General features: G+C 40.7%; 1 protein-coding gene across 5 annotated transcripts in view; it reads right to left on the bottom strand.

Moving 5' to 3' along the window:
- Window positions 1–1,241: 1,241 nt before the first annotated feature.
- The window catches only part of nrg2a (neuregulin 2a), a 77,542-nt gene continuing 63,446 nt past the window's right edge, over window positions 1,242–15,337 (bottom strand). For 3 of the 5 annotated variants that reach the window (XM_036008697.1, XM_031319930.2, XM_036008698.1), the window contains exons 6-11: window positions 12,684–12,707; window positions 11,025–11,127; window positions 10,592–10,715; window positions 10,322–10,449; window positions 9,837–10,058; window positions 1,242–4,441 (exon numbers count right to left, since the gene is read on the bottom strand). In XM_036008697.1, coding sequence (XP_035864590.1) covers window positions 3,787–4,441; window positions 9,837–10,058; window positions 10,322–10,449; window positions 10,592–10,715; window positions 11,025–11,127; window positions 12,684–12,707 — 1,256 coding nt within the window. In that variant the 3' untranslated portion in view covers window positions 1,242–3,786. The remainder of the gene's footprint in view (window positions 4,442–9,836; window positions 10,059–10,321; window positions 10,450–10,591; window positions 10,716–11,024; window positions 11,128–12,683; window positions 12,708–15,337) is intronic. The other 2 variants (XM_031319932.2, XM_031319931.2) reach the window with 1 other exon arrangement.

The following is a 15,337-nucleotide window of genomic DNA, read 5'->3' as shown; positions in this document are numbered from 1 at the left end:
GTTATTGGTGCAGACTTCCTAAGTACTAGGAGTACTCATAGGTTTTACTTTAGAATTTTATGTCTGCATAATAACCACAGGTGTCACATAAATAAGATAAAAATGTCACCCACTCTTTAAATATTAAACTTTTGAGTCTCACAGACTAAATAAAGCCTGCATGACTTGCAATGGCAAACTGAATCATGGGTATCTATATGTTGTCAATGAATAGGCTACATGTGGGTAAAATTGAATGAATGGGAAGTTTTTTCTCCACTTCTAAAAGACACAGTAAAATATAATCGACAGAGAGAGTTTCTGTTTTGAAGGTTATTCCTCCTATGATAAGGGCTATGAGAAAGATTGCATTGTGTCAGACTTTGTGAACTAATTTTACAATTCATATATGTAATGGTTAATGTATTATTTAATATAATGACATTAAGTTGCTGTACTGCAATGTCACAGTCTTGAAATGGTGAACTGTATTTGGAAGGATTTTGCCAGCATTGATATTCCATGTTTTTGCTAAGATGCTTGGATATCAAACAGCATTCAGAAGTAAAGTAAATGTTCAGTCAGCAATGCATTTCCATTGCACTTCCAACTCATTCCCATTAACACAGCTGTTATATCTATACAATGTGTTTCTATTAAATGAGGAAATATTACTGTACACAATACAGGATACCACTCATGTCTTACAAAGGGGAACTCTTTTGGTGCGTCCTATGAATCGTGCTGTTGTGCCACCATCTAGTGGTGTATCTATGCTAATGCAGAAGCTAAACTAAATCATTGGTGTACTGGTATCTGATCAACTCAGAAACTACAAGCTAAAATGTAACATTAAATCTTGACCTGTATAATAAATGCATGCACACATTGATTAAGATTATTGTTCTTAAAGCTTTCAGTGTTTTTCTTTTAATGAGGATAGGTCCATACTTTTTAAAAGTTATATAATGAACCAATGATCATCTCTCAAGCAGGATGTGTGCCTTGCGTGTCTGGCACTTACTGTAGGAGCTACGACTTCAGAGACAGTCTCCATATGATCTTAAACCCCCCCAATCGCTATATTAAACATATATCAGATGTTATGTGTGTACTCCTGAGACACACCATGTATCGTATGCCAGATGAGTCAAACGTTAACATAAAAGATCAACCAAAATGCAGAGCAATGCTCTCTCCAGAAATAACTACATCATAAAATGATATGAATAAAGATTTATTTTCTCATGTGAACAGGTGGATTCATTTTTCATTTTATTTTACAATCTATGACAATCTCCCATTTTTTTCTTTTTTTTCCTAGCATATTTCAGGAATGACATGGGGGAAAGGTTCTTTTTTATTGCTGAATGTTAAATGAAATACACTTTCACTGACTGGAAAATAATTTTCTGCTGCTTTTTTACCATGCACCCATCTAACCGTGACCACAAGGACATGCAGAGGAGAGGTGTTTAAACATTTCAAGCGAGGTTGGGGTCAGGTGAGGGGGCGGGGGAGGGCGGGTCATAAAATTAAACAGAAGAGACTGGCAGGACATGCCTGGTAGCATCTCAGTTGGGTGAGAGGACTGGCAAAGTGAAGGGAGTCTCACATTTAAAATAGAGGAGCACTGTCTTCTTTTGCATTTTTCAGACATACAAAATTAGACCCAGATGTGAGAAACTCAATGAAATATCTGCAAATGAGCTGTGACAACCAAAGACCTTTCTCTACAACAATACCACTGTGCATTTACCATATAGCAGTTAGAATTGCAGATAAATGTTTTTAAGAGTTTTTTTTAACCAATAATAATCTGATAATTCAGCATACAAGTTGTTGTTTTTTTACGAGAAGTAGAAACATACCAACAGTGATGAAACATCAACTGTTCTCTCTCACTGAGTCACTTTCAACGGGTTTGACATTTCTTAAATTACCTTTAAAATATTTACTTTTCCTTCAGTGGAGGACAGGGGATTTAAATGTTTAGCTTAAAAATGATCATCATTTACGGAGTAAATTTGAAATGACTAGCTCTTTCAACAAGACAAAGCAGTACACAGTACTTTTGGAGGAGACACTACCCGGATGCTATTTGACATTACTTGGAAGTGTACATGTAACGTGGAGCGGTCTAAGTCAAGTGATAAAACAATTCATGGACAGTCATTCAATGGAAACGAGCATGTGAACAAGAAAGGCTGACAACTTTATAGATGGCTGCATAATGGCTTTAAAAACTAACTCATGTAAATATGCATTTATATCATGTTATTTCATTCTACACTATAGGGATCACATTGTTTTTTCCCCACACACAACACACTACGGTCACCTCTTAGAAAATGATGTAATCAAACAGCAAAATAGAAAGTTTGCATATTTTTGCATTGTATGATCCTCCAAAGTTTCACAGCTATTTTCATGTATATTGTCTAGTATGTTCTGCACTGTTCTCCACTGAGCTGCTTCCACTTGGCTTTCCTTCTTTCTGTATGGGGGTGTTCAGGAAACTGGTAGGCTGTATGTTAACATTTAGGCCTTTATTATCTGAGAACCATAGTCTTAGGTAGACCTTAAGTTGAGGACGAGGGTAAATGGGGTTTAAAGTGGAGGGGGTAAGGGGGCATGTGGAAATCCTGAGACAGGAAGTACTGAGTGTGGGCTTTAACACGAGCTACAAAAACAGAATGGACACAGAAGGATGATTAAAACATGGGATTAGGGGCTGAGTTGAGTGAAAACAGATGCAATCTTTTTGTTTTGCCATCACCTCTGATGGCAGGGGTCCCCCTGTGCCAAGCGGCTCAGTGTTTGTTGGCCTCATAACAGACTAACATGAGGAAAACCTGCTGGGAAATAAAAAGGGACTGTGATGCCCTTTATTTGGGGCAGGCTAAGAAAGGGGCAGAATAGCTGTAAACACATCAAGCAATGACCTGCATAACATACAACCCTACAGCAGCCTTACCTGTCCACCTACATTGGGGGTCACTGTTCTGATAAAGCACTATTCTGTGAACCTCTGAGACACTCTTTTTTCAGACACCAGTAGACCCACACGTTTGATGTCATTACGACACACAATGAAATTCATCTAAAAATCACAAACACATGCAAGCAAACTGGCAAACTGACACACACAACACACACACACACACACACACACAGAAACACACACACACACACACACACACACACACACACACACACACACACACACACACACACACTAGACATTAGTCAGAGGGAAAAAAGGATCTACTTAGTATTTATCAGCCGTTCTATTAGAACCCAAATCATAAACCCTACAGGTGAATCATATTAATGTAAACATACACTTTATGTTGAAGTGGTTTATATTGCGTGACATGGAAGGGGTTATGTTCCAGTGGGGCTAGACTCCTCAAAGAATGCAACTTGGAAAGAAAGTAAAACAGTAAACCAGAGAGGAAAAAAAAACATAAACGTGTATAAAAAATGAGGCGTCCATATAAGAAAGACTACAAAAAACCTCCACTGGCCCTCTGGCATCGGCATACAGCAAAAGGCACCACAATATTACTCTATTTTTTTACGTTGTGAAAAAACTGGCACATCTTTTTATGCTGTAAATCAAAATGTACATATAAATAGAGTTTTCCCTATAAAAAAGTCTTTGCTGTTAACTAGTAGACAACTTTTGCTAAAATGAAAATAAATATTTCATTTGTTTAGAATATCTGTCAGTTATATAAAATAAAAATATTTCTTATAGATGCAGGTCTATACTATATTGATTTTTGTTGATTCATTTTCACTCTAATGAGGTGTATTGTCCGGTTTGGAGCGTGAGTGTGTAAGTCTTGTAGGCATGTTCCCATGCCCACTGTGCCGCCCCGATGAGTGAGAAGTCCGACTGTCCACCGGCCTGTAGATGGTGGAGGGCTCGGCATTCATGTTCTGCATACTGAGGAAGGGCGTGCTCTCACCGTCCTCCTCTGACTCACTATCTGTTAGGCAGCTTCGAGACCCATAGTCCCGAGATGCCTCATATCCACGTGGGGCTACGTGGCCATTCAGTCTGGATCTCCGCCAGCGCCGGCTACCAGTTCCACTGGATCCACTTCTCTTTGGTTGCTCCCGAGAGGAGAGATATTCCTGGGTGGTCTCATAGTCTTCTTCTTTAGCCAGCCGGTAGGGGCTGGAGGGCAGGCTGCCCCTGCTGTCATTTAGATAGGTGCGACGCTGCTGCTGGTAGGGCTCCTGGCACTGGGCATCGTGAAGGGGCACCTGGTAGCGGCGCAGCAGAGGCTGGTCATCCTCCAGAGGGTAGGGGTTGTGGACAGCAGGAGGGAGAGACATGGCATGGCTAGCATTGGGGGATGTGATCTGGAAGGTAGGCACCTGTGAGGGCAATGAGTAATGGAAATCCACTGGGGAGAGGCGGGCTGGTGACGTCAGGGCTGACACATATCTGAAGTAAATACAGAGGGGAGTAAATAGTTAATTAGAGAAGAGCAAAGAACAGAAGTAAAAAAGAGGAGTGTACAGAAAGCAGTCTGAATGTTTAACAGGCATTATGTTAACTGAATGAACACTGCACCTTATGTGCCAAGTTACTAGTTGTACTACTATTACTAGCTGTAAATGGGCACTAAAATATTCAATTCAACATACATCGATTTAACTTAGATTTTCTCTTGAGCTGAACTTCTGTGAGATAGTTTGCACACTGGGCATAATGACTGTACTTTTTTTTTAATGTCCATTGACATTTAATTAAAATAATGATCTATTTGAGAAAATTCTATATGATCTTAAGGTCTTTCATTGGCAATTTTTCCTGTGTCCCCCAGGGATCTATTCTGGATCCACATCTTTTGTTAATATCCTATTGGTTGATGCTGATGATTTGCAAAAGTGATTCAGAATTCAGACATGAACTGAAGTCTAAACAGACATGTTAAGAGAATCATTCACTGCTTAACTGAATTACAGTTTATCATTAACATTTGCGATCACCTGTATACAGTATAGGCAGTTCAAAGTCAAAGCCCAGCCTAAGGACCTCGGGCAGGAGCAGCTGTTTTGGCTGCCCTTCGGTCTATAGGTTGATCATCATGCAGACCGTACTATTCCTAATCCTCTCCCATACCTTAAGCAGCTCCTTATCTCTGCACATTTGAGTAATGTTATGGTTCAACCTACTGAAACTTCATCCATCCTGTATAATTTTTTAATGGACTCATAGTTACAGTGGTTATCTTGGGAAGTTTTGTTCAAACATGTGCCATGGCCATGTGGGCACCATAGCTGAATGCTGAAGTCAATGCGGAGGTTCGTGACGATGCAGAATCACGGATGACTCTTAAGGCTGTTTTACAGTCGCCGCAGCCGAGCTGGCACGCGCGAATGTGGCGTCAAAATGACGTAGATCTCGCTGGCGCGCCAGGATTTTGAGTATGCGACCAGAGGGCGCGCACCACTCTATTTTTTTCAGCGGCGCGCGACAAAGCGGAAACTGGAAGCATGAACGAGCTCCTGGGCAACCAGATGCCAGGACTCTCAGAGTGACCGCAAGTCTCTCTTGTAAACTTACTGGGTTAAGATGAGTTTTTTTTAATGGCGAATGAAAGGCTTGATCCGACGAAGTAGGTCATCGAATCAAATCGAAGCACTGACGTCAAAGCTGCTGCCAGTTCTGCCGTTGTTTACCTTTTTCTTCTTCTTCTAGTCCGTAGAAATAGTAAAGTCGATAGCCTGACATGTACCTCTCGAAAAATGTAACTACACGTCACAGCGATGCACGTCGCAGCGATGCACGTCGCTCAGCTGCTGCTTGGTAGCGTTGCATTTCCCCTGACTCATTTCCTGGTTCTCCTTCTCCATAAACAACATGAAATCAAGGAGAGGGTTAACTTTTCCTGCTACAGATTTCCCACCTTGGTCAGAAAACACAGGGGAGACACTTTGTTTCTCTCACTATGAACTTTAGAGCCGTCACTCTCTTACTTCTCCCTCGCTCTATCACCCACTCCCCACACACAAAAACATGCCAGATCGACGCACACACCAGCGCACAAGTATAAACATCAGGCCACTTACGTAGGCTACGGCGAAAGCTCTGCGTGGAGCCTCCGCAGAACTGTAAAACAGGCTTTAGTCAACACATCTGAAAAGCAACTTATAAATCACTGACTGTGGATCAGAGTGTTTGTATTGACTGTTCATTGCATTGAGGAAACTACAACATGCCATGTGAGACACAAGCCTGAGATATTCCCACTACACTGCTGATTCCGCTGATAATACAGAAGCTGTCACCATGATGGATGAGGTGCTTGTTACCTGGAATAATTCTGAGGGGATATTGGTTATACAATCTGGCCCTGCATAACAACTTCTTGGCCAAAGTGCTATTTGTGCATACATGCTTGTTGTATGCTGGCAATGTTGATACCTTAGAGCTCAAGCAGATACAAAGCAAGACACATCTTGTCCAGTTCGTTTTTGACAATTTATAAAGGCACTGATCATTTGCTTTAGATACTAGCCTATTTCTTCAGAGCTCAAATGCCTGCATTGCATAGTCTTGTAATTTATATATTTACGTTTTTGCTGCAGCCAGCAGCTGGATTTGGACACACTGTCAGTCATGTCGTTTTGGGAATTTTAAAATACTTAACGGATAAATGCAGTTATAAAGACATTGCTCCATTACTTTCATTTTGGCTCAGTTGTTGTAAAGTTTGACCTAAACTGGACATGCGCTGATTTGAATAATCAACACTTTAAGTAAGCTTTTTTCAGCAATAGCAGGCATGAGTTATTGTGTTAGGTGTGTGAGTCAACATCTGGTCCTAAGTGTGCTTTTTGTTGGCTTGAATGTTATGTACTTAAAAGCTGTATAGCTTATGGGACATTGTGCAGCCAAAAGGCAGGCAGGCACCAACTGGCTCATCCAGTTACACCTTTGCTGCAGATGATCTGAGGTCACTATGCACACTGATCCAGGGTTTGCTTCTAAACTGCACACCTTTTTCTAATAAATGTATATTTAATGCATTTGACCTATCCACTTTTTGTCTATGAGACAGAAAAGGCAGCTTCATCCATGCATCCTGTGCACATTTTGCACATTTAAATAGAGCATACTTGGGCTGTGCTATGACAAAGCCCAACTACTTTTAGTCTGTTTAAAAGTAGTCTCAGGAAAAAGTATGTCTGCTTTGTGGCCACCTTAGCTCAGTTTCTGTGAGAGTCTACCATCTAAATGTCCACGGGATATTATGTGGTTTGACTGACTGGGCACTTTTTCGTCAAGCCTACTGCTTACAGTAGCATCCATTGAGCTATCATCGCATGGTATCTTTTCTAAAGATGACCCATCTGAAATGGATTGGCTGATGCTGAGAATAATCAAGGTTCCATGAAGAAAGACATTGGGTTAATACTGGTTCTGAAGACTTTAAACAAAGGTGAATGAGGGCCTGTGTATAAGCTATAAAGGAAAGGACGACATCATGTATGGTGACTTTAACATGTTTTTTTCAAACCTTAAACACAGGGTCTTCAATTACAGGTTCAACAAAGACAGACTTCCTCTACCTAAATGGGCCTTTCCTCAAAAAATATGTGTACCTTTAGCAAAAATACCTAACCAACTGTTTTTATGGGTGTTGTGTTGATGCTAACGTACACTCCATAATTTTAGTATAGGGCCCAATAGTGCTCCTATATTCCCAAATGTCCTCTGAGCTAAATGCTAATGCAGGCTTGTTGAGTTATGGATGCTTAGCTGTGAAATGTGTTGGAATTCAAAACATGAGCAGTGAGCAGAGAGAGCATTTTGGGATTTGGAGGATCACTATTGGACCCTATTACAAAAGCAGGGGGTGTATCGTATAGGCACTTAAAGGTCCAATATGTAATATATTTACTGTAATAAATAAAAAAAATGACCCCAATGCGTCATCAGATATTAAGGAAACATGCTAAGTTAAAATACTATCTTTTCTGACAATGCTAATGCCAGTATTTTCTCCTTTTGAAATTTCCGTTCCGTGACGGGAACCAGGGCCGGGTTACCAGATACACCTGTAAAAACGTAAACCCAGCGCGCTACAGCTGTAAGGTTAGTACAGCCATAAAAGCAGCAAACAAACAAACAGAATCAACGGAGATTGATTTTACCCGACAAAAAAACCCGGCATGTTTCTAATAGTTGCGTGACCAGAGACATAACAAACCCATCTGGGTAAATATTGGAGATGTATTTGAAAGATGGAGACAGCTTAGAGCCCAAAAGGACGCAGAGTTGGCTAATTCCCTTCTGAACAGGTAAGCATTAGCTTCAGGCTAATTTATCACAGCTACTAGGGACAGGCATTTTATGTCATTTCAACATTTGTGTAGCTACTCACATTGAATTATATAGCTAGAGTACCAGAGTTGGTTACTCGCAAAAACAATTGAGACACAGCCAGTGAAGTGATCCCGACTGGTCCTGTCTAACGCTGCCATGCTAACCCTGCTAACTGCTAACGTTACCGGATGACCAGGCAAGCAGCCACGGCTGTTTACAACGTGTAGCCTGTTCAGCGGTTGTAGCCGACAACGGTGAGTTATTTGAAGCCAAGAGAGGGGGGCTGTAAATCGGAAAGAGAGAACCTTGAGTTTGCAGTGTGTTTAGCGATTGTTGCCGTAATTCTAAGCCAATAAAGTGTGTTCAGTCAGGTGGAAAAGGACAGCAAGGTAGTGGTATTTTTAGCGGTTCCTATCGTAATTCTAAGCCGAGGAAGTGTGTCTGTTAGGCGTGTGGAGAGGATGGCGAGGTTGTGGGATTTTTAGCAGTTCCTACGGTAATTCTAAGCCGAAAAAGTGTGTCTGTCAGTTGGGTACAGAGCTCCACGTGAGCACGGGCTTTTATGACTGTCAATATAGCCAGCATCTAACGTTAGCTACTCTGCTGTGCTGTGGAGTAATGTCTGGCTATGTGAGACAAGCGTCTAGCAACATTGTTGTGGATGCTGCTCAGCCTGGCAACCAACGTGAACTTCGAGTCTGGGGAGGAGGGGGCAGGGGAGACAACTCTCTCCAGTATTTTGAATTCGTACTGCAGGAACTATTTTAAACACTATCGTCAGTATTACATATTGCACCTTCAAAAAGCAAGTTCAAATTCAGGCCATGGGTGACATTAAGTACGTGGAAGACCTGAAAGCACATTATTTAGAGTGAATCAATGGCGTTTGAGCAGTCAAGTTCTGGTTCGTGTTAAATGAGCACTCGAAATATGCGTGTTTGCCATCTTGCCCAGAGTCACATGAGAAGATTGATATTTCTGTGCCTTCAGTACGGAAACAGGCGCAGGACAAAGATAAACAGGTTTGGAGTTTTTGAAAGTCATATTTCCTCACCTCTGACAGACCATCTAATGGCTTCTTTCTACTTCTAGTCTTTGTGCTATGCTAGGCTAAATTCATCCTGGACCTTTCTCTGTGACGCAAAGATCAAATTGTCTCTGGGCAAGATGGCAAATAAGTGTATTTCCCAAAATGTCACATTGTTCCTTAAGGAAAACTAAAGTGAACTTTTGCTTTAGCCAATCAGAATTACATACTGGCCAGGGAATAATGCTACAGTAGCTCTATGCACAGAGTTCCCAATTGAAATAAGCACTGTTTTTCACTCTTGCCTACCTTAGCGTATTTCATCATCATGCCTGCTGTGTGTGAGTTTCCACTGTGTCTCTCAGAGTGCCCTGACTGGCCTCTCGAGGCTGAGAGAGAACCAGCAGAGAGAGGAAACTTCTCAAAATGTTAAGGACAAACCCAGTGCCATATCCACCACACAGGCCTGTTTCCCACCTGTCGCTGTGCGGAGAGTCTCCCAGCGAGTCAAAGGAGTCTCCATACTGCAGGCCCGGCCGATGAGGGTCAGAGTAACCACAGTGTGCAGCGCGCCGGGCCCGTGCCTCCATGCACGCAGGACTGCTGCATTTACTGGTCCCCACGGGTGATGACATCATTCCCGGCGAGTCAGAGAGGATGCTGTCAGAATGTTCCAGGCTCCATGTTCGTTCCTCATGTCTGACAAATAAAAAAAGGTGTTAACATGAACACCCCAGCGTGTCCCAGTGTGATTCTTTTTTTCTATCCTTTCTTTTTTTTTTTAAAGAAGTATGCCTTTTGAAAAATAAGCTTACCCATCGATTCTCCTGTTTCCAGAGGCAGAGAATTTAACCAATTAACCAAATGAATCAATCGCTTTGGGGGAGATTTTTATAGAAGATGATAGTGCTGAATGTGATAGGCATGAAGGCAAACACACATACTGTACGGTGCATGCTCACCTGTGAGTTGATGAATGGGCTCGTGTGGAAGAGTTGTGAGATCTGGAAGAGGCATGACTGGCAGGGAGCGATCCCTCTGTTGCAGGCCGTATGACTCGTTCAGTTGCAGGGATATTCTTTGATATGTACTGTGTGGGGGAAAATGGATTTGGCAGATGAAAAAATGTGAAAAAAAGACAAGCTTTGACTATGTAACTAAGCAAAAAACCTTTTGGTGTACATCTGTGTTCGTTTACTTTAATAATGTTAGGAATCCTTTCAGAAACTCACATCTACCATAGGGATTTCCTCTGGGCCTGGTCCTGGGTGATTGGGTCCATTAGCAAGGTTACGATTGGGATGTTCTGGACACATGTTTTGTCGCAGATGATTGTGCATCTTCTTTCTTTGTTTTCTGTTGAGCAAATCTTGGTCATTCTCTCTCGCCCTTTTTTATGCTTTAAGTAGTGATTGAACATTATGCCTTTTTTACTTGATGTAAGAACTACTGTATATTTACAATTGTATCTGCAATATAAAAAGACTACATTTGAAGACGGTAAACACAGTAATCTATTATTCCCACCTATGGTGCATATTACAGGTGCTGCAAAAAGTATGTGAGCAGCTTGAGTATACAGTTATTCTTTAATAAAATGCAAGTGGTGATAGAAATGTGAAAGGAAAGGCAACATGAGCTGATCCATTTATCAGCAGCACTTACTTGGTTTTACAGTAGGCAACCACACACACGATGCCCACCACCAACAGAGCCACACAAATACCCGTGATTGTCAGGACTCTTTTCTGGTAGAGTTCCTCTGCCTCTGTCAACATCACACCCACACACACCACACAGAGAGAGAAATAACAGGAAAAAAAAAATTAGTGTCTTGAAAGTGCAGGTTCCCACATTTTTAAATCTACATTTCTTTCTACTCTACATTTTCTACTCAACTAAATCCTGAGCAGTATGAAGCTTCATCTTCCCTTCCCTGACAACTCACTTCACAGTCAAACCTTTCCTTGCACATAATCACAAATACAACAGATGCTGTTGCCGCCTGTAAGGCGCTGTGGGTGGGGGAAGGGGCTCAGCAAGAGTTAGACTGATCTATTAAGCAACTGTATTCTCTAAAAGTAGACGAGTAGAACCTGCAAACTGCAGTATAGCATGTTGGAAATTTGGCATGATCTTGATCAACAATCTCATTCACTCATAGAAGTCTTCATCTGCTCAGGCATTCAGTAAGCACAATTATAAGATCTTATTTTACAATAATTTATGAACAAGTGAATTTTGAAAGGAAATATAAATAAATATGAAACTGGAGATATCTTGACTGGTGCTTTTTGTTTATCCAGAGAAGAGCTTGCGTGAGGTTGAGGTAGACTCTTTGTGTCCCTGGAGAAAATGATGGAGCAAAGAGATGTGTGTTCCCTGATAAATAATGTAATAAAAATGAATTGAATTTGTAGTCCTTTTATCTGAAGGAGCCATTTTACATCGGCATACCAATTTGTGTCAAGGTTCTGACACCGTAAATAAATCATATTCATAAATGATATTGGTGCTGGTATAACAACACAATGTCCTCATGATCCAGCACTTAAATGTACTTGTATAATTACATGACCTGTGAAAAAACGCCTTTAGCGTTCTTTCTACATTTTCAACCACTAAAGCACTTTTCTGGAAAAAGTAGCAGAAAACAAGAGCTAACAATGAAGGAGGATGATAGATGATGATAGATAGGGGCAGATAGAAGAAAAACATGACTGTAGGTTCTAAATATAGCATTGCATGCTCACATCACAGCATGTAGTCCTTATAGGATAATTCAAACCAGTAACACAGGTATATATTTTATACTTCAAAGTTACATTTCAGCTATGCTTACGGCGGGGTGATGCAAGAAACATGGACAAGATCACACATAAATAAAAGGAAAGAGATTGCATATCAAAGGAAAAGACAGACACTAGAGACTAAAATGATTGGATAGAGTTGAAGATTGAGGAAAGACATCTGGTAACTAAAAACATGATATATCATGCTTGTTACAGATGGAATGAGAAACCAAAAATCAGTCAGGAAAATATGCTACTGTGAGTGAGACAGAACCTAAGTTAATTAATAGTTCTACTTTCCATTGCACATGTATGAGAGGTGCAGGTGATGACATCCATGTTAATGATTGATGGATGAGCAGTTGCATAGGCTGAGGGTTTGTCATTATAATGAGTTATGGTATGATCGGTCGAGAGATTGATTGGTTAATCGAGGGACGATATGATTAACAGACAGAATGGGAGCAAGTCAAAACGAAGGACATCTATTTAGTAGCTATGCTAGGACTGAGAAAAATGGATTGTTCCATACCCATAAATTCAATCCCAAGATGCTCTGCCATTGCAGAGGGTTGACAGTTGGAAGAAGAACAAAAAGAAACAAAAGACCAGGTTAAGAGAGTGGCACCTTCTAACATATAGTGGAGCAACCAAAATAGGCAATACAGCAACGGAGACAACAAACACTTGTCAGTAATTGTCAGCATGACGCAGTCAGTGACATCAAAGGCAAGAACACACTTACAGCATGCAACACACACTTCAAACCACACTACACAAAACAGCTACACAACTACAATTTTAGATTTTTGATTTTTATGTCTAATATAATCAAACTACAACATGTATTGAGTTTAACTCTGGATCTTCCTCTTATGTTTCTATCTACTGTATGTCTCAACACAGTCTGCTTGCTTTCAGAGGAGGCACCTCACTTCTACATTTTGAAAGTGATTTTTGAAGGTTTCAGTTTTGCAGAGTGCAATTTCATTACATATCCAAACAAAATCTCCTAATGGGAATAGGACATCTTAGGCGCATAGCCACTCTCATTATTGCTGTATGGGTGGAAATATGTGTCATCTGCCAAGATTACCTGTGCTTTTAGTTTTCTGCTTTCTAGAAAACGCTACACTGTCATCTCCAGAACACACCCATCACATGAACAGGCAAGTTAGAAGGAGTGTATCTGTACAGTATCGGAATAATCACCCAGAAAGAAGAATTATAGTTGGACTTTATATTATATGGCAGAGTGAGGCCATAGGGAGGCTGCACCAGCCAGCTGAGTCCATATCTCTGGCAGTGCACTTTCTGAAGCAATTCCCAGCTGTTCTTATGAAAACATGCTCTTGTTAAGCCAAGCCCTTATGGCTGAGGAGCAGAAGCCATCCTCCTTCTCTTTGGTATCTCCTGGGGATGGGAGGCGCCCCTCCAGGAGGCGGGTCTTTAAGTATGGAATGGATTTGTGTGTGTGTGTGTGTGTGTGTGTGTGTGTGTGTGTGTGTGTGTGTGTGTGTGTGTGTGTGTGTGTGTGTGTGTGTGCATGTGCCTGCTCTTTGAGAGAAAATGTGATTTATTTTCCTTAATTAAGAAGAGAAAATGTGAAATATGTGAGAGGCCATTAGCGATTGCTAAGTCATTTGCCAAGAAAACAAAGCTCACTTTAAAGGCTACATCCAGCAACTCTATCATGTCTGAATGTGGCTTTCATAAACCTGATTTCTGCTATAGATCTGCATTTTTGAACCAATGAGATAATATTACATCATACACTGAGAGGAGGCTTAATCTTTTCTATTTGAAATTACACCCTTTAATTACTGTAAGTTTAGAGGTGATGCCTTAAATACAAAATGATGAGTCTTCATTGACAGAGCACATTTAGTCTGATTGTTTTGTCTTTCTTTTAAATCTTCTTTTAAGCCTATGAATAGTCAGGTAATTGATTTGAACCTATACGCATGTAAACAAAGTAATCAAAGCCTGGTCTGCGTTACAGTAATGTGGCTGGTTGAGAACTGGAAATGAATGCTGTCCTTGATTCAGTCGCACAGCTGCACTGAAGTAAGACAGAATGCAGAAAAGAGTGTAGGGAAAAGAGCTCCAACACACCACTGTCTGCCAAAAAACAAGTAATTTCAGCACAGTGCATTACGACTTAATGTGAGATGAAATTACTTGTAGTTAAGAAGGGGGTTTTCACATTGTACTCTGAGCCAACATACAACAAACAGTATGTGTAAGCTCTACAAGTAAACTACAGGGATGAGACTCTGTAAGCAACATCAGGCAACTCCAAAAGCAGATGCAGTTAGTTATTTAACTTAATTGTAAATGTTACATTGAATTGCAACCATATGGGCTTGCAAAGACAGGATGCTGACAAAGATGCAGTAAGATACCAGAAGATTCTTTGCTATTATCTTACATGAATTATAGACTTTGTGTTTACTCCTTTATTATTAAAGTGCTCATATTATGCTTTTTCCCTTTCCTTTATTGTGTTATATATCTTTTTTGTGCACGTTATAGGTTTACAAAGTTAAAAAGCCCAAAGTCCACCCCAAAGGGACTTACCATCTCCAACAGAAGACACTGTTCACAAACTGCTCCAAACAGCTCTATTGTAGTCCAGCCTTTACTTCCGTGACAAACGTGCGTCACTTTGTAACACACGTTATAATGCTCGCCTAGCTGCTAGCGTGGCACGCCCTCATACTCTGCTTCTGACTGGGTAGTAGTCCTTACCTAGCTACCGCGGATGCGCAACTACCAACAAAGATGGTACAGAAGTGAGATGCCTCACTCTGTAGCTAAAACGGAGAGCTCAACACACAGGGTGAAAAGAGGAGCTGCAGCAATGTGCAGTACAACAAAAATGTGGTGCTTTTTGAAAATTAAACCATGTAAACCTATTCTGATATAACCTCTAAATATAATTATGAAGCTGAAAATGAGCATAATATGAGCATTTTAAGATATATAGGTATATGTTCTCTTCAGAGAGTCCAAGCCACATTAAATCTCAGTTGTTTATGTTTCATTCATGCCAGGTCACTCCTTTTATTATCACTTGAGATTCTTTACAACTAATCAACCAACATGTAATAGTGGATGGTTTTCAAATCGAAAAACCTTAAGGGCAAGATCTATCAAGCTGTAGTTTCCACAGAGCGTCATCTA

This window comes from Sander lucioperca, chromosome 13, assembly GCF_008315115.2.
Source record: "Sander lucioperca isolate FBNREF2018 chromosome 13, SLUC_FBN_1.2, whole genome shotgun sequence".
NCBI lineage: Eukaryota > Metazoa > Chordata > Actinopteri > Perciformes > Percidae > Sander > Sander lucioperca.
The sequence above is the reverse complement of the archived record's forward strand: the minus strand, read 5'-3'. Positions and strand labels throughout refer to the sequence as shown.